Genomic DNA, 18,601 nt, shown 5'->3' on the forward strand with positions numbered 1-18,601 from the left:
TGGGCTAAAGTTGCGCCAGGGGAGTTTTAGGTTGGATGTTAGGAAGTACTTCTTTACCGAAAGGGTTATTAAGCATTGGAACGGGCTGCCCAGGGAGGTGGTGGAGTCACCATCCCTGGAGGTCTTTAAAAGACGTTTAGATGTAGAGCTTAGGGATATGGTTTAGTGGAGTACTTAGTGTTAGGTCGGAGGTTGGACTCGATGATCTTGAGGTCTCTTCCAACCTAGAGAAATCTGTGAATCTGTGTGAATCTGTGAAACCCCGAGTCTCAGTGGGACACGGGCTCATAGCATCCATCTAACTGTGCAAATGGGACTGGAGACCCTAAGTTCTTCCCGTGACTCTCTCCTTGAAGGCACCTGCCCTTCTAATCTGATTCTTAGTCACAGTTGCTCTAAATGTTTTTTGACTACTTGAATTCAATTGGGGATGGAGCAGATTGATACTCTACATAGGGCCTGAATTTTCTCCTGTATTTTACCAGTTTCCAACTTCCTATTTAAGCTAAGGAGCAGAAATCAATTGCCCATCAATATTCTTGATTGTACTTAGGTGTCAGGCTTTATGAATCTTAATATGACTGTAAAGATCCATGGAGACATATTGTCAACTTTACTTTTTTCTGTTATTCCACTTAGCAATTATGAAGATCTGTTCCATGAGGTATAGATGATAATTTGCCATCTTTTATCACAGCGTGAAATCGCTATTTAGGGCTCTTTTGTCCAGTTCATCTTTATTTCATACAAGATAACTGAAAAGACCTCCTAGTTTGCTTTTAATATCAAAATGATTGTCAGCCTGAAAAAAAAAAGGATAGAAAAGAGAAAATTGAAGTGAAAAATCAACTTATAACCTTTTTCTATGAATGCCATGCTCCTGTGAAAAGGAATGAACTTTCTTAGTGCTTCATTTTTAACAGAAAGCATGACAGAAAGTTCCTATCAGTATTTAAACTGCTAAGATTTGTCAAACACAAATGGGAAAATAGTGTTTAAATAGCAGCCTCATTTTGTCCACACTGATTATGGGAGGGTTTTTGAGCAAAAAGAACCTCAGCAATCATCATCCTTGCAACGAGTGGCAGTTTTTCTTCACCATGTCTGGTGATTTCATGTAGAGCACAAATGTGTGCCCGTAGCTGTTCAGAACTGGCAAAGCCAAACTCTGTTAGGGTATAAATAAACACTGTGAATGTCGCCGGCCTTTAAATCACAGCACTTTGTGTGCAGCTCCACTTCTAACTCCCATCCCGTGCTGCCCTGGACTGGGGCTTCCAACCTCCCAGCTCCGATGGGCAGCACTGTCCGCCCTCTCTCCTCGAGGATTTACCCGTGTGCTGGTAAATCCTTCCGACCTGGCTGGGCCAGAGCCTTGGTGGGGCCATGCACTTCACTGAGCCCTGGAAGAGCTGCTTCTGGCCAGCAGCTCCTTGTCCTCCTTCCATCTGATAACCTGACTTCATGCATTGGGAATGATGGTACATGAGAGTGCTGTGGTACGTTTGCTGGCTTGTGTTAGAAAATATTAGCTTGTTTGCCCTCTATTTTTTCCAACTGTTATAACTGTCCTAATAATAATAATAATAAATTTATTTCTCCCTGCAAACTTCACTAGGAAAATGGTAAAGCAGGCCTATGGATCAAAATAAGATGTCTAACTTGTGCCTGAGAGGCAGAATCACATAGGAGAAGAACTGGTAGGTTACCTTAATCTGTGACAGCAAGAAATGCTATGTCCAGCCGTTATTGCTACACACTCTGAAATGAAATATGTCCCCTTTGGTGGCCTGTCATCAGCATTTCCCAATGCCCTTTCCTCCCATTACTGTGCCTACTGTCTTTGTCTTTCTGTCCTGTAGGATTGCCAGCTTCAAAATATAAAACACAGTCCCTGGGTGTACTGGAAAAAAGCTGGTATAAACACTTGGATCCCAGACACTGTCCTGAGAGCATCAGGACCCATCTGAGCTGAAGGACCCTATGCTCCTATGGTCCTTAGGCTATAAACAAGACATATAAAAAGCAGAAGAATTAGGGAATTTTTGAGATTTTTTTTAAAGATATGCCTTCTTAGCAGCAACAAGAAAAATCTGAATATGAAACAGAAAGCCAAAGTCTGAGGATCTAGTCTCATGCACAATATTTTTCTCAGTTACATGTTTGACTCTCACAGCTGAAATTTCAGAGAAAACCTCAATAACATCACAAACAAGGTATATATATGTCTACATTGTCTTATCTTAAGATTTTGTTTCAAAGCTGTGGCTCCAGTTTTGGAATCCAGAATTTAACCCTTTGACGGAATGAAATCTGCTTCTTCCTGTCTTGAAAGAGTTTCTAGTGAACGTAGGGGACAAATAAATGGGAGATACATTTAAGTCCCTTTTGACTGCAACAAGTACAGATGCATGGATATGCGTGCTCTGAGCTGATGATGGTTTGTGGCTGTTGAGATGTGGTCTGGACTGTCTTTCCCACAGGTGAACCAATGACCATAGTTTACCAGATGTAAACCCATTATATCTTCAGAGAAGTCAGAACTACTGTGGATAGTCCGTACACAATAAAATGTAGGTCCTTGTATTAATATTATGTTACAACTGCAAGAAGACTTATTGTTCTACTTGGAGATATTCCACTTATTCCAAGATATTATTCTGCTTGGATATGTGGGAATATGGCTTGCTATACAGGGAAGATTTGAATGCAGTGTCTTACTTTTCAAACATTTTTTTCCTAGAGTAAATCAAATATTTTTTGATAGAAGAATCTGTTAGAGGGCTGGCAGGTACTAAATATATTACAGTCGGAGTACTGTTAAATAATTTACTTAAACCTTTCTATCTTTTTGTTTTGAAACATTTAGTTCAGATCTGTTATGTTTGTTGTTGATTTATTATTATGTTTCAATTGCTATATTACGTCAGATAACATTGCATCAACTAGTATCCGATGTGATAATTTGCTCTTAGGCATTAATTCTAGGCAGAGGTTTTCAAAGATTGTCTTGATATCTACTAACCAAATGTTTTGAAAACTTACTTTCACAAAAATGTATTGAGATTTAAAATTTCATAAAAATTCAGAGCAAAGCATATGTAAATACATTGAACTGCCATGCTTTTCTGACTGGCAATTTATTACTCGAGAACATTCACAGTCAGTCAATAACATAATTTTCTAAAGTTTTTTTCTTTTTCCTGCTTTGGAATATGCCCTGGGTGCTACAGCATAAGTCAATTACAGTGCCCAAATGTAGCTCTCTTTGGTTTCCCTGGGAAACTGAAATGGCAGAAAAAATGTCAGAGTTCAGGAAAAGAAAACCAATCTAGCACACTTCTGTTTTCTCTGTAGAGATTTCTGTATTATCTCAACAGCAGTTATCACAGAATCACAATGTGCTTTTTACCAGCTTTGTCTGAAAACTCTACAAGCACAGATAAATCTGTTTCTAGTCACGATGACATTAAATTGAAATGAAGGCAAAAACAAATCAATTTTTTTTACTGTAGTAGTTGTGCATGATACCAAACACAACAAGACATTACCAGATTTGTTTTTATTGATGCCATTAGTATATTGTTTGCAGAGATCTAAGGGTTTTCTGCCAAGTTCTATGTTAAAAACACGGGAAATCTGTACTTATTTGAGTGCTTGATGTGGAAAACCTGTCTGTGCCATCTTTGAACAGAGCACGTCAAGATCCTTGCTCCCTCTGGGGATGACAGTGGGGAACAGACCACACTGCTACAACTTTAGTACAGAAAATGACACAAATGGCAAATGATTCGTCTTGCCATGGCTGGCAGACATTCTCACGCTGGAAGGAACTCAGATCTTCCTGGAAAATGTACGAAGAAAAGGCTGTTTCTAGCTTTGCATCTTCTATGAATCACATTATAGCTGTGAGTTTCTTTTTTAGGCTCCACAAGACCAGGAAGATATTGACAAATTGGATGGCTGACAGATTGGGGAAATTCATAAAAGGGAATTCAGAGTTAAAACAAAAGCCTTGAGGAAAATGGGTTATGAACGTAAGAACAATTATGCTTTGCTTTAATGCTGACTAAGAATAAATATGAAATAAAAATGTGCAAAATCCCACTAAAGGCATGTGGCTCATTAAAAAAACAGTGGGAGGACTCTTTCAGTTTTTCCCCAAAGACAAGGCACAGATATCTCCAGCTGGCCAGAAGGACTGGCAGGGGTCTGGATATGCTCCTTCCTCCCCCTAGCACTGCATCCTCTCAACAGCTGCAGTTTTGAAAGTTATGACCCCTTTGGATGACTCCTCTTTCCCTAGGATGTGGGGTTTTACACTCTCCTTCCTGTGTCTGCTTCTTCAGTGAGAGAGAAGTGAGACCGCATTGGCTCAAACAAGTTTGTTTTTACACCTGGGTCTAAAGGATGCTGGTGCAGTACCTTGGCAACTTCGGAATGAGGTGAAATGCTTACAAGTACATGCTGAGTGTAAAAAAAATGAACAGGGACGCTGAGGACCCCCCTCAGAAACTGATTAAAGCAACAGTTCTTGCGTCTTGTAACTTAGCCTCTTCTAAAAGACATGCTTACACTTCTTTTTTTTGTTGTTGTTGTGGTTCTCCTGCTTGAAAAGAGCTTCTCTAAATAAATTACAACACTGTTTAGATCTGATGAGTGCCATGGTCAAGAAATCTGGCTGTGACAAGGTAGCTAGTAGGCTGAGCCTATTGTACATCTTTCACATCCCACAGTCAATGGGACTTTCCCTTTTCTTTCTTGGTACTAAATATGTCTCCTGTGGCCCTTGGGGCTCATAGACCGTGTTGTGTGTTTGCACAAACATAGAATTATAGAATCACAGAATTTCCGGAGCTGGAAGGGAATCACAAGGATCATTGACACCAACTCTTGGCTCCACAAAGGAGTACATAATAAATTGAACTATGTTCTTTTTACAATACATCAGAAATGGAAGTCTCCTCCATTATTGCAAGTCCTGAAGTAATGCATAAAACAATCAATGGAAACGGATGATCTGTAATGGCATAATATTTATCCTGAGAACAGTTCATTTTCAACCAGAGGTGGAAAATATTTTTAGGTCAGTTTTTCTACTTCTGACTTTTGGATCTGATTGCTCACTCTTTCCACATCAGAGAGAAGAATTTATTCTGCACAGAACAGTACCTGGGCTCTGTGGTTGGAAAAGATACAGCAGATAATCCTGTCTCCATCCTGTTGCCTCACAATATTCACAATTGTTCCTACTGAATTCAGCTAATGTAATTGTTGAAAGGAACCGGTAAGACAAGCCTGGATGAATTATACATACCCTTCTCCCGTGAACTTATCCTCTCATTTCTAAACTCAATCCACTGCTCCACACACCTGAGTGAGAAGGGATTTTATGGCAGCATCTCCACTGCTGACATCTTCATAAATATGGAGGTGCCTGAACTGAGGTGTGCTCACAAGGAAGGCAAGGCCATTTATGCAACAGTTTCACTAAACGGATAAAGACTTCTGTATGGTATGTGCCCTTCGGGTAAATCTTAATTGGAGTGAATGTCAAATGGTGGCCCTGTTGGTAAGTACTTTCCATGGTTAGAGCAGAGCAGAATTAAAGCTACGCATGCTCTGGGTTTCCTTTCTTTGGGAAGGAAATGGGGTGAGATTTGCTTTTACTGTTGGTCCAAAATAAGGTTTATAGTGGTCTTGTACAAAGAGAACTCAGTATTTCCAGATCTAAAAAAAGCAATTAACAAATAATACAGCTTTTTATTGTTAACTAAAAAGAAAAAAAGAAAAAAAAAACACACCACAAACAAACCACAAAAAACATCTACTAGGAAATGCAAAATAAGACAGGTCTGCATTTTGTCCTGTAAACACAGCAATGTAGGGACATATTTATGAATAAATCTTTACCTCTGTTGCCAATATTTTTTGTGTGAACTTACTTGAGGTGTAAATATTTAATGTGTCTTTTCTCTGCATTACTATTTATTTTTTCTGTGTGGGAGCAAAGGCATCCTTCAATACTGCGGACTAGGTAAATAATGTATTACTTAGTCATGAAAAATGCCAGAGGAAAATAAATGAGAGGATATCTTACCTTTGGTCATCACAATTCCTGCAAGAGTTTTGTGGCGTGCATGCATGGAAGTGAAATTGTCTGTCAGCTCCTGGAACTTCTGTGTAACCATTTGGTACACGGAGTCTGCAAAGTCCTGAAAGACACAGTCAGAAAGAATTCTTTCACTTTCTTTGATTGAAGCACCTGGGCGTTTCTGCAGATTAATCACCTGCTGTCAGCTGCGGAGCAGTCCCTTTTAGAATTAGACGCCACCTACCTGAGCAGAGATGAAGGGAGCATCTCTGTCGACTACCCGCACCCCCCTCAGAAATGGCTGGTGTTAGGTTCTAAATCCAAATTAACCGAATTAAAGCGAAGGCCTGTATTGACTGGGATTAGTGGTAAAGGGAAAAGATTTCAAGGTTGACTTTTCTTTAGCCTCCTAGTCATTGCTGCGGGATCAGTTCACAGAAATTGTGTTAGACCTTCAATAATTTTGTTGTAGTGAGCTGAAGAGATGAACACATGTCCCATAAAACCACTTAGATGTGGATTAGGTACCTCCAGCGTCAAGGTTTAGTAATTCTCAGGATTTTTGTTGTTAAGGAATGCTAAGGAAGGAAAATCTCCATTACCTCACTGAAACCTAAAAGCTGAGGTGAGGCCTGGGTTATACTTAAGGTGACTTACACTTAAGGTGACTTGTAGTTAAGGTGACTTATTTCTGCAGTCAAGGTGCATTTTTAATGATGCACTGCTACTGGAGTAAAACGATCTGTGTTTAATGCTGACAGAGGAGCACCGTGGTCTGTCTTGTTTCTGCCTTGACTGCCGTCAGGAAGAAGGGGAGGGGAACCTCTGCTTGCACTTCTTACCGAGCGGGGCCAGCACGGCCCCCCCTGTTGAAAGGTCAGATTTTCCTGTGGACTGGGCTCTGCAGACTGTGTGCTCTGAACCCTTAGGTGTGAGTGAGTTCAGTCTGCTGGGACACCTTCGGGAAAGTGGGTATTGAAGCCAAGCAGGGCAAAAAGTCTAAAAGGTGAATTCTGAAGACTGCGTGTGGATGAGTGTGAACCTAAAACATCTGTGAGGCTCCTGAGAACACCTCTGGTTGGACTGTTTCCCCATCACAAAAGTTAGTATCTTTTAATTTACTTAATCTCAGCACTTTGGTTGGCACAGAGCCTTTCAAGCATACATTAGAGATAAGTCAGAGGAATGCTGTTTGTGAGCATGAGTTTTTCTTCAAATGCTTTGCAAGTCTGAGCATAAAAAGAAAGATCCAAAGGATTTTTTTTTTTTTCTTATTTGAGCCCTCTGATTTCTCATGTGAAACCAAGCTGTGCCTACAAATCCTTCTGGGAGCCAGTCCTGGAGGCCAGAGCTTACTCTGGGGTGCTGGTTTGAGACCTTCTGTAATCTAGCTAGTCCCAAGTGACTGTGTCTTTGTTAGTGGCTTGGCCAAGCAACAGTTCCTGTTCTTCTGGTGTTGGACTAAACTCACATGGTATAACAGGACCTCTTGAGCACCCCTGGTTGAGAGGCTGAGGCTGATATTCTCCCTCCCTCACCCTGAGAGGTCTATGGTCATGCAGAAGTAAGAAAATGTCCTTAGGAAGATCATATGTTTTTATTTTATTTTATTTTTCCTCCCTAAACTGTCAATGGCTATAAAAACATGTTGGCAAAAACACGGTATCTTAGACTGGGAGAACACACAGCTATTTTTCAGAGAAAAGCAGATTCTAATTCACTAATATTATCAGTAATACTACTGCCACTGAGCACCTCTGCAGGCTGTATGCCATATGTTTCTACAGTTTGTTGCTGAAAATCAGCTTAATTTTTAAACATTATTATAGAAAATATATGTATAATATCTAATTAAATAAAATATAAAAACAATTAGGCAACCCTCTTTTCGTAAAACCTTGAATATTTTTTCAACAGACGGTCCTTGCAAGTGATCTCGATTTGCTCATAAAGAATAGGATTTCTTCAACATGATAATTTTTCGTTGTTTTGCTAAGTGCATTTTTCCAAGGTGTTGCTCTGGGAACCAACCATTTGCCCATAATAAGGAAGGCAGTTTAATATAACATGGAACAAAATGCTCTGGCTTGGTGCAAATAAAGGAAAGAGGCATTTAAACTCATCTGTGAGATGTTCACAAAACTCTACAAAAGAATTAGATGAAAACTAAGAAAAATTATCAAGAACAGTTTGACAGTTCCTAAATGGAATTTCACTTTGACTGCATTTACACCTCTTCTAATCTAATTGTCCACAACCACCATGTGAGCAAGGTATTGCTAATACAGTGCTTCTGAAGGATGAATTTTGGGTCAATTCTCATTTGTCAAGCATCAAGGCACCCCTGTGATATAAATGCAATTATAGCTGTTTTACAGATGAATGAATGCAGGCACTAAAAGGGTGAGGGACTGGTCCAAGGGAATAGCACAGAGCCGGGCAGAGCCAGGTGTTCTGATTTCCTGATGTTCTGGCTACGTGCTCAGCGCTGGAACTCTGCCTGTCTTTCATAACACGAAAGTTTGTTTCCAAACTTGTTTTCCCTACTGGAGGGTGACTTCATCCATAGCAGAAAACTAAACTGTGTTTGCAGGACTGATGTAACTGGGTCCCATGTGGTGGTCTGAAATCTGATCAGCTTTATTTAGACTTGAAAAAAAGGGGAAAAAATAAAGAGTATATCAATAAAACTATCTGCACATCATTTAAAAAAAAAGAATCAAATCATACATTTCATCTCCTGCAATATTACAGTTCAATCCATGCCTGCACTTCTAGAGTACCCTCCAAATCTGCATCCCAGGGCATTTTGCACTCATTAAGAGTTAATTAGCTTAGAGGCACATACAATTCCTAAAAGAATCATTTTAAAAATGCTAAATAGAACAAATAACTTTTAACTTTGGATTTAGAAATCCCTACAGTCAGAGCTTTCCTTACTTCATTTGGCAGTAGGTTCCAAAGCCAGAATGCAAAGAGACTCACTAAAGGCAAAATAACGACATGACTTCAGATAACATTTAGGGACGATAAGAAATTCAGCATTCACTGATCTCAAGGAGTGACCTGGGACATTAAAGAATAGCAAATCCATTAGACGTGAAGCCTCTTAGCTAGAATAAGTCAGGCGAATATTTTTTGTCTTGAATTCGTTGCCTAAAAGGATGCCAGTGAAATCAGTAGGAGCAATGGAATACATGAATAAATGGAGGATGCAGGAAAAACAACCAGAACCATAATGTCTAATCCAAGAGGTCACTTAAGGGCAATCATACAGCCCTAACTTTGGGTATTGCAGAGTACAGAGGAGAGGAAAAGGAGCAGTCTGTTCTTCTAGGTGGAGAAAAATAAGAAGTCAAGACAGCTCTGTGAGGGGTTTGATACCCTGAGGATTTAGGCGTGTGTAGTGCAGTGTAATCACAGGGTCTTGAATAATGCAGCCCCGAAAGCCGGCCCTGTGGCAGGGCTGGGTGTAGGTTTGGTCTCCTGATGCCCGTAAGTTACAAGATGTGTAGCGTGCTGCCTTCCCCTCTAACACACACCAGAGAAGCTATGTCTTGAGCCAGTCGCACCCACAGAAATCAGCAGAAGCATTTCTGCCTATTTAGAGCCTTTAAACCGGCCTTCAGTGTTTGTACAGAAACAAAAATGGTTACAAATCTATCGAATGCATACAGGACAGCTATGGTGGGTAAGTGTTCCTACATTTACCCCTGTTGAGTTTATAACCTGAGATTTCATTTTAGAGATTTTCTTGCTTTACTGTTGATCAATAATCCTAGATTACTGCAAGATACATATCCAAGTGATCATTCTTGATGGGGTACAAACCAGAAAAATCCCACTATTGATGACCATTGTGAGCCTGGTTGAACTTTGGTATACAGGTTAGCCTACATTATCTGCCGTAAGGACTAACTTACAAACCATGCACAAAAGAAACCAGTCTTTTGTTACTCTTCAAAAAAAAAAAAAGTTAATCTCGTAGAAAAGTTGCATTTGGTGATACCACAGTTCTTACTGCCAGATATGAGTGAGAATAAGAGTCTCCATCTGGAGTAAATACAGGAGCCAAATACATCTTGGCAGCTTCTGAACAGCTATCAGGTTGGTAGCAGAAAAAGGGAAGATTTTAGAAGATGGAAAAAAAAAAAAGAAAGAAAAGACTAGAAACATTCCTTGTGAAAAAGAAACATGTAATAGCAGAGAAATAGTAGCTGGGGGCAGGGGAGAAGAAAATAAAAGAAATGTGGACAGTCAGAACTCTGCAGATTCATCCCGATGCTCGAACACCACCTGAATGCTTGGCCCTGGGGAAAATTTTAAGTGTTTCTCCTTGGAAAACCGGGGTCTGATCCAAAACTCCACTGAAGCCAGTGGAAGTGTGCCTGACTCAGAGATGCTCCAGATGAGGCTCAGCCTGCAAGGAGGGGAATTCAAGTGGCCAGGCAGGGCAAGCTTGGCCACGCCAGCTTTTGGCGCTGTGCATGGGCACCCAGCATGTCGAGAGGAAAAACCACGTCTGTCCAGGAGGACTGACCTTCCAGCTGATGTGTTTCTTTCAGATGGCCTGCTTTGGTTTGTCTGCATTCAAAATCTTGGCTTTTATAGGCCCTTACTTATATGTTTCTGTACAAACAATATTTGTCTCAGAGGCAATGTCTTTGAGATCAAAACTTTGCTCATTCTTACTAATAGAGTAGGTGACAGCAGCAAGGCAAAGAAGGCTGCTTGACCCATACTGAAGCCCAAACCTGCTTTTACTTGCACTTAGGTCACGAACATTGCCTAAACGCCCACTGTCAGTGGTGGAATCAACAGGTACCTGTTCAAGTGCCTTGCAGAAGAAAGAAAACAGACAATACTAAAATTTCTGATGTGAGAAAACACTGTGAGACACCACAATACCTAATGAGCTATATTTTATCACATAAAAGTAGGCTGGAAAAATGAAAAATAGACGTCATTACTACTAAAACTGCACTGTGTTGTCTGAGGAATTCATCTGTCCTTGATTACCATATCAAATTACCAGTGTTATTCACACAGGAAAATTAAACTTTAGATCATACCATTACAGAATCAAAAACTTTTAGTCATTTCTCAGCACTAATATTTCAAATGGCATAAATAATTAAATGTGCTCAAGTTTGCAATGGCAGTCTTCAGGGTAAAACTGACATTCAACAGGAGTAGTAAGGATATTAAAATCAATAGATTATAAAGGAGAAAGCCTTTAGTAAACATTTTCTATTGAAATCCTGTCTTAGGGTTTACGGGGTTGAAATATCAAAAAGGTTAGATTTGCATATGGATGGAAAGAAATACTCTACTATACAGATATCACCAAGGGCTCTGTTTCTCCTGTCTCCCAAGTACTTTATTTTCCAGAAAATTACTGACATTTGGGGGTAAATGTTGAACACGATGAATGGGGATCGGGTTGAATTAAGTTCACAGCTTCCTTCACTGATAAAAGGAGATGCACACCTACTTCTATTTACTGGCCAAGGGGGAAACTGGCGCTCTTTGACAGTGGGAGTTTGTATTTTTTTCCTGTGGAGTACTCTCGATGCCTAAATGGGAAGGGAGGAAAACAGCACAGCGAATATCAGTCCTGGAGTGCTGGTCCTGGTCAGGGTGCGCAGCAAATTGCTGCTACACAACACACTTTTTCCCAGGCTTGTAAATAAGTTTGCTGTAGCCAGTTGGAGATTCATCACTAAGAGATTGCACCCTAGAGCCAATGAATTAGTCAGGCTCTTCCCAGGCACTACATCATCTTCAAGACGCAGCCTTGAGAAGAGAAATGGCAGAGGGTCGTGGGCTGCCCTCCCCCGTTTGTCTGCTGGCATCAATTTCGTGTAGCCAGGAGCTCCCCCTGACCATTGGGAAGGGCTGAACCAGGACGGAGAGGAAGGAGCAGGCAGGGGTGGCCCATGGAAGGAGGGAGGGCGGCAGGTCGGAGGCTGGGTTCACTCCTTCCCCCAGCCTCGGTGCAAACTCCTTGCTTTACCACGAGTACCGCTTCTCTAGAGGTAAAAGGGGATGATTTTTACCCTCCTCACAAGGGAGGCAAATGGCATTAACAGCAGCGAGAACCTCCTTGCAGGGTCATGCAGGTACTTCTGGAGGCTGCAGGCACTCACAGCCCTCATAACTCAGCCGTCCTTCAGCATGCACAGGCATTTACGGAGTATTACTCAAAGAACAAGGCATTGCCAAGGAATTCATTGTGGTCCTTTCCTTGAGATGTGCAGTAATTATTTCTCTCCGATCTTAACTCCTACAGTATTGATCATTATGTCTGGTTCTGGCTTATCCCTCAGGGCCAGCATATATGGGCTTTGTTTTATCTTAGACGGACGTGCTTTTATTTTGTCTGGCTGTATGTTTTCATTTCAGCTGGACGTGCTCATATATCCTGTGTACATCCTGACTCAGAGAGGTCTCCTCATCCGCGCTCCTCAGAGGGGACCGTGCTCGTGCTGCACAGGCAGCAGCTGGGTACGCGTCCCCACACCGAGCTTCTAATGAAAACTCCAATAACAATAACACATTTCTGACACTGAATATCCTCATGGTTTTCTTATCAAGATTGATGGGGAAGATCAACTGCTCCTATCGATTCAGTCAAAAGAATCGCTCTCACCAACCCCCTCAACTGTTCACGGTCCTATTACAAAAGTTTTAGCTACATGTGATGCTGTGTTACCCTAATAAATTCCTCATTTCTGCAATCACCAAATGCTCTGAATTCGCTCTGCATTTGTGAAAGCTCGGCTGACCTCGGCTGACTTGGACATCTTGTCTGGACTGTGCAAGGGGCTCGTGGGCTCAGAGCCATCATTTGCTGGCTGCTTGCCTCTCCTCCTCTCACCTCGGCTGGAGGCTGATTGCTCTGCTAATTTCCCAGGCCCCACAGAACATATTTGCCTCCACACCATTATTTATATCATTAGTGATCATTTACTAAATTTCAACGCTGTGCTGGCTGCTGTATGAAGCAGAGTTTAAAGACTGACACTGTGCAGCAGATGAAAGAGTGACAAAAATGCATCGAAAGACCCTGGAATGGGAGCTGGGATAGAAAAGTCTTCTCCACCCAAAGGTTTTCGGGTATATCAGTAACCCAGTGGCTTTATGAAAATGATAGGCACTTCCCTGACTAGAGTTGGGAGGATATAGCATGCACAGAGAAATTAAGATGGGACAAAGGATGAATGGGAGGGTTAGTTAAAGTCCTTCTTTTAAGTCCTTCTTATGAATGGCAAAGAGGTACTGAACAAATGCCACTTTTTTTTTTTAAATGTTTATTTATTTATTTATTTATTTTCACAAATACCAAGTCTGAAATGGGGAAAAAAGAAACGTTCATTGGAACATTTGGAGACAGATGGACAAATTTGGAAAGAGACAGCTATGATGTGAGTTCTGCTATATTGAATCAACTCCTAAATTTGTCCATAAGTACAACTATGTGATCTTGTAAATGAGATTAATCAATGCTAAATATCTAAAGAGAAATTTGTAGCCACGGTGGGGAGTAATGAAGATCAAACAGGAATTTATTCTAAGAGCTCAGTGAAAAAATTGGTCTGTTTTCTCAATATATCCTTCGACTACAGGATATCAATCAAACTTAATATAATGTATCTTTTTATTTGTTTCAGAACCCCCTGGAGTGGCTGTAAGAAAATAGAATACATAAAATAAGCATACTATAGAAAAAGGAAATAATGTAAAATCCAAATGCCCCAGCTCCTCCAAAATGTACGGTTTTCTATTTAGTAGCAAAACATTTCGTATGTAGGTTTAATTAGAATCTTTAAATTCACATTAGTGTGTTAATGTTAGGATGCTAACAGATGAGCCCCTCTATTTGAGGTTGATTCATTACTGTCTGCATTCATCTTGCTCTAAAAAGATGCTACCAACCAGTACCATTTCAATGAATTTAGAGGAAACAAGCTTTTCCACCGACACGAACAGTTGTTCCCTAAAGGAAGCCATACTCAGCTTCCAGCTTCTGCTGCTTCTGAGTACAGCCCTGCATTTATCGCTCTGGTAATGAAGGATGTCCACACCAATTTTGCAGAATCATTCTTGAAGTCAATACCGCACCTGCTAACAAATGCCGGAAAGGAGGGCTAGTTTGCTTTTTTTTTTTTTTTTCTTTTGCTGATCCTTAACCCAAAAGCCTTCTTCCTACAGAGACACACATAAGGTTGGCTGCGAGTGCTGAATAATTCAAAACAATGAAGTAGTGTTCACTTTGCAGCCTTGTGCCTGCTTTAGGACAAGCCTCAGGTGTCAAGCTGTTGTACACCACAGATATTAAATTAGCACGAATGGGTTTTCTTTAACTAGATAAAAGCTCTATAAAGCCACCAGCGCCTGGGAATGGCTAACTCTGTAAAAAGGCTTTTATGTTCCCTATAAAAAACTAGATTTTAGATTCATATTATGAGCCGTATCTCTTTAATAAAATCAATGCTTTATCTGAGAAATGTCCTTTCAGTTTTCTGTTTCCTTGCTTTATCTTAGGTGCATTAAATTGTATATCCTTTGGAAACTAACAGGAGCAAACCCCTCATCACATACAATACTCTTGGCTGTTTGAGGTCCACTCTCTTCCTACAGCCTAACCAGTCAGCAGCTCTTGGGTACATATTGAAAGCAGGGAGAGAGCCGTGCTTGCTCAAATCCCTTGAGCACCACTTGGAAAATCTACGCCTGTGTGTTTATGGTTCTCATTAAGGAGCTGCACCATTAAGAGCCTTCCCCATTACACATATGCTTTGTTAGATAAAGTGGGGTGCAGGCAGTGTCCAAAACAAATTGAATCTATTCTGAACTGCTGATCCCAGCAAGGCACTGCACAATTCAACTTTCTGAATCACTGCAGACTTGTATAATACACTACTTGGCAATTACGATACAGACATTGGAATTTTTCCTTTCTTGTTAAAGATCTCGCTGTCATTTGCTGTAATGATTCTCGAAATCCAGCTGTAACCTTGCTAGCCACCTTTCCCTTGGCTGGGAGGGGTATTAAGGCAAACTACATTTTATGTTACCTCACACTTCTCTGGGCTTCTCCTCAAACGTGTAATTAGCAAGGATAATTTTCCTCATCTGTTGTGGTTGGGGCGTGTGTGGCGCCAGGGCTAAAACCAGTCCCTTCCTCACTTACTCTTCTTCACTGGACAAACACAGGTCATTAACATGACATTGCTGAAATTAATAAAGGATTTTACTGTTGCATGTTGGCTGAGAACCTGCACTGGAAGCTAAAAATTCAGCATTAGTTTTAGCCCATGACGATCTGCCCCCAGATGGTTGAAGTGCTACAGTTTTCAATTACAGCTCGGATTTCTTACTGCAAATCAAATCTTTAAGAAAATTTCCTCATCATGAGAAAGTGAGTTATTCACTGTGGCCAACAAAAGAAGAGCTTCCTGGGAAAAACAAAACAAAGAATACTTGGATAAACCTAGTAATTAAATTCAAAAGAAATAATTTATATTTATTTAACTGCTTAGAAAAAATATCTCAGAGCAGTTTACCTACAAATTGTCCAAACGCTGTAAGATTTGTCAGATAGGTAAGTATATTTACTCCTATATAACTGATGATTAAATTGAGAGGTAACCAGCTTTAATATTGTGCTCAGCTAAGTCAGTGTCAAAGACAAAAAATAGAATATGCAATTCTTCCTTTAAAAAAAAAAAAAGAAAAAAAGAGAAAAAGAAAAAAGAAAAAAAATGTATAATACGAATAAGAATAAATTTCTTCTACCAGCACACCACTCCTCTGGAAGGATACCTCTACAGGTCTCTGAGGTGTCAGGGGATACATGTCTGGGCTCCCGTGTACAGCCATGGGATAACACAAGAACGTCCCAAAATTCAGACAACTCCAGAGAGAAATGTGGAACAACCCACAGTTTACCACCTTCACACCCAGCTCTCATTGTCCATAAAATTGTGTCACCAGTGTGTGTATTAAGGTAATTGCTGGATGTTGGCTCACTTACTAGGATGCACGTACCCTAAAGGGCACCCTGATAAGTGACATCCAGCCAGTTGCTCTCTCCTGCACTGCTCACGGGGCTCCTCGACAAGAAAGAGCTGATGCACAGCCTTGTTCTGCCCTCTCTGGTCCACAAAACTGTCCTGGGGGGACTCTAGCACCAAAGGCTGTAGCTACATGTAGCTTCTTGGGCTCAAGAGCTAGTATGGAAAGCAAATCAAAATATTCTGCTCAGAGCCCCTGGAAATAATTAAGGCAAAAAGACAGAGAATTTAGGTCCATCTGCCATTGCACCTTTGTCTTCTTGTCTTTCTTCATCCCTTCTGCCCCTATGATTATATGTTTAACTATTTTTCTCTTTTTGAGAGGGAAAAAAAATCCACTCTTTTGCTGAGTGAATCTGTGCTTAGCCTCACAGAGGCATTGCCTAGGTGGTCTGGAAACCCAGACAAACTATTATACAAATCGAAGTCTGTCCAGTTTCTGATAACACCAAAACTAATTTATTTTTTGTTTATACTCTGCTACCTTTGACAAAGCTTCCTCTAGAGATTTATATCTCCATCCTTACTGCCTTCCAACTGTTTGTCAATTTTTTGTTTTGCAACCTACAAAAGAAAAAAAAAATCTGACATCAACCTTGGAAGAGGTACTGTGAGAAGAAGTTTTTTTTCAGATGTGATAAAATCTTGCCTAAAACCATGTCCAACCTTTTCAGTAGAAAGTCCAGATGGCTTTGCAGCCTGTACAACAGACTTTATTCACTGATGCTTCTCTAAGTGTCAGCAGGGTGTTGTCTTCCAGAACTAGTAAATGCGCAATGAAAGGCAGCTCGGAGGGGAGAAATAAACACAAACAAACAAAAAAAAATCCACAACCCAAAACCTCACTTAAATCTCCTTGCCTCTCCCAAAAAAAAAATCAAATTAATCTGAGTATTTCTATGTGCATCGGACTGAAAATTCCCCCTGGGTGGAGAAAGGCTTTGCAAACAGCTGGAGGTGTGATGGCTGGGGTGGGGGCTCAGGCAGCCGCGGGGCGAGCAGCGATTTACGCAGTCGCTGCTGACTCCGGGTCACCCTTGCCTGCATCGCAAATATTTCATCTGCAGGATCGGGACCACTCCCAAGCCTGTATGTAAGCTTCGAGCTACAGCAGCTTCCAGTATTATCTGTGGTATGATCAAATCAGCCCCAAAAGACTTGCGAGTCTTTAAATGTGTGATGGGCAGGCAGACAGCGGTGGGCTGAGCCTCAGGGATATGAGCTGAGTTTCTGCCCCTGTGCTCTCATACCAACGCCAAGCCTGCTCTCACCCTGCACCTCAGTTTCCAGTTCACAAAATGAGAACATTTCTGGTGAAGAAGGAAAGGAAAGGAAAGGAAAGGAAAGGAAAGGAAAGGAAAGGAAAGGAAAGGAAAGGAAAGGAAAGGAAAGGAAAGGAAAGGAAAGGAAAGGAAAGGAAAGGAAAGGAAAGGAAAGGAAAGGAAAGGAAAGGAAAGGAAAGGAAAGGAAAGGAAAGGAAAGGAAAGGAAAGGAAAAGGAAAGGAAAGGAAAGGAAAGGAAAGGAAAGGAAAGGAAAGGAAAGGAAAGGAAAGGAAAGGAAAGGAAAGGAAAGGAAAGGAAAGGAAAGGAAAGGAAAGGAAAGGAAAGGAAAGGAAAGGAAAGGAAAGGAAAGGAAAGGAAAGGAAAGGAAAGGAAAGAAAGGAAAGGAAAGGAAAGGAAAGGAAAGGAAAGGAAAGGAAAGGAAAGGAAAGGAAAGGAAAGGAAAGGAAGAAAGAAAGGAAAGGAAAAGAGAAGAGAAAACGAGAAAAGCCTAGTGCACTCGAGGCCCCAGAGAAAATTCCTTCCAGCATGGCGCCTGCTTTGTTTCTGTTGACACGCTACTCTTTCATTTTGAGCTGACAGCTGTGGTCCAGCCTTTGTCAGGTAATTAATCTAGGTAGTTCATTTTCACAGGTGAGTAGCAGGTTGGCAAAGTCTCCTCTAGCAGTGGTTTGTGGGTTTTTCTGTTTCTCTTCAGAGCAGCACGGGTAAAGAGTGTATGAAAGCATTTCTGCGTGTCAACGTGTGTGCACAATGCGTTTCCAGCCTGGTTGCCCATTTGTCCTTTCCTCATCACAGAAGAACTGTAGTGGCCATTACACCCTGCCAACAGATGCTGCTCTTTGGAGGGTGAATGGAAGGAAACCTCTGTTAGGAGCTGAAAAGCATCAGACCTGCTCTCATTGACTGCAACTGACAAAACATTTAAAACCACTGAGTTCACTTGCCAAGGTTGAGCACTGCTAGTCTGACTACCACAACGACTTCTGCATCTATTTAAAACTGAAATTGACTAAAAAGAGAAAAAAAATAAAGAAAAAAAAAAGAGAAGGGGAGAGAGAAAGAAAGAAAAGCCATCATATCCCCTGGCGTGGAAGTGGTGGGTGATGTACTGCATTTTAACATTTGGTTAGCCATGAAATAATGC

At 41.0% G+C, this 18,601-nt stretch overlaps 1 protein-coding gene across 3 annotated transcripts in view; it reads right to left on the reverse strand.

The window, feature by feature from the left end:
* ADARB2 (adenosine deaminase RNA specific B2 (inactive)) overlaps positions 1–18,601 on the reverse strand; it is a gene marked incomplete at its 5' end in the record, with an annotated part of 313,600 nt that overhangs the window by 58,232 nt on the left and 236,767 nt on the right. For all 3 annotated transcript variants that reach the window (XM_080578920.1, XM_080578921.1, XM_080578919.1), the window contains one exon: positions 6,101–6,215. In XM_080578920.1, the coding sequence (XP_080435046.1) occupies positions 6,101–6,215 (115 nt within the window). The remainder of the gene's footprint in view (positions 1–6,100; positions 6,216–18,601) is intronic.

The sequence above is a fragment of the Anser brachyrhynchus genome (assembly GCF_964034855.1).
Source record: "Anser brachyrhynchus genome assembly, chromosome: 2".
In the NCBI taxonomy this organism is placed as follows: Eukaryota; Metazoa; Chordata; class Aves; order Anseriformes; family Anatidae; genus Anser; species Anser brachyrhynchus.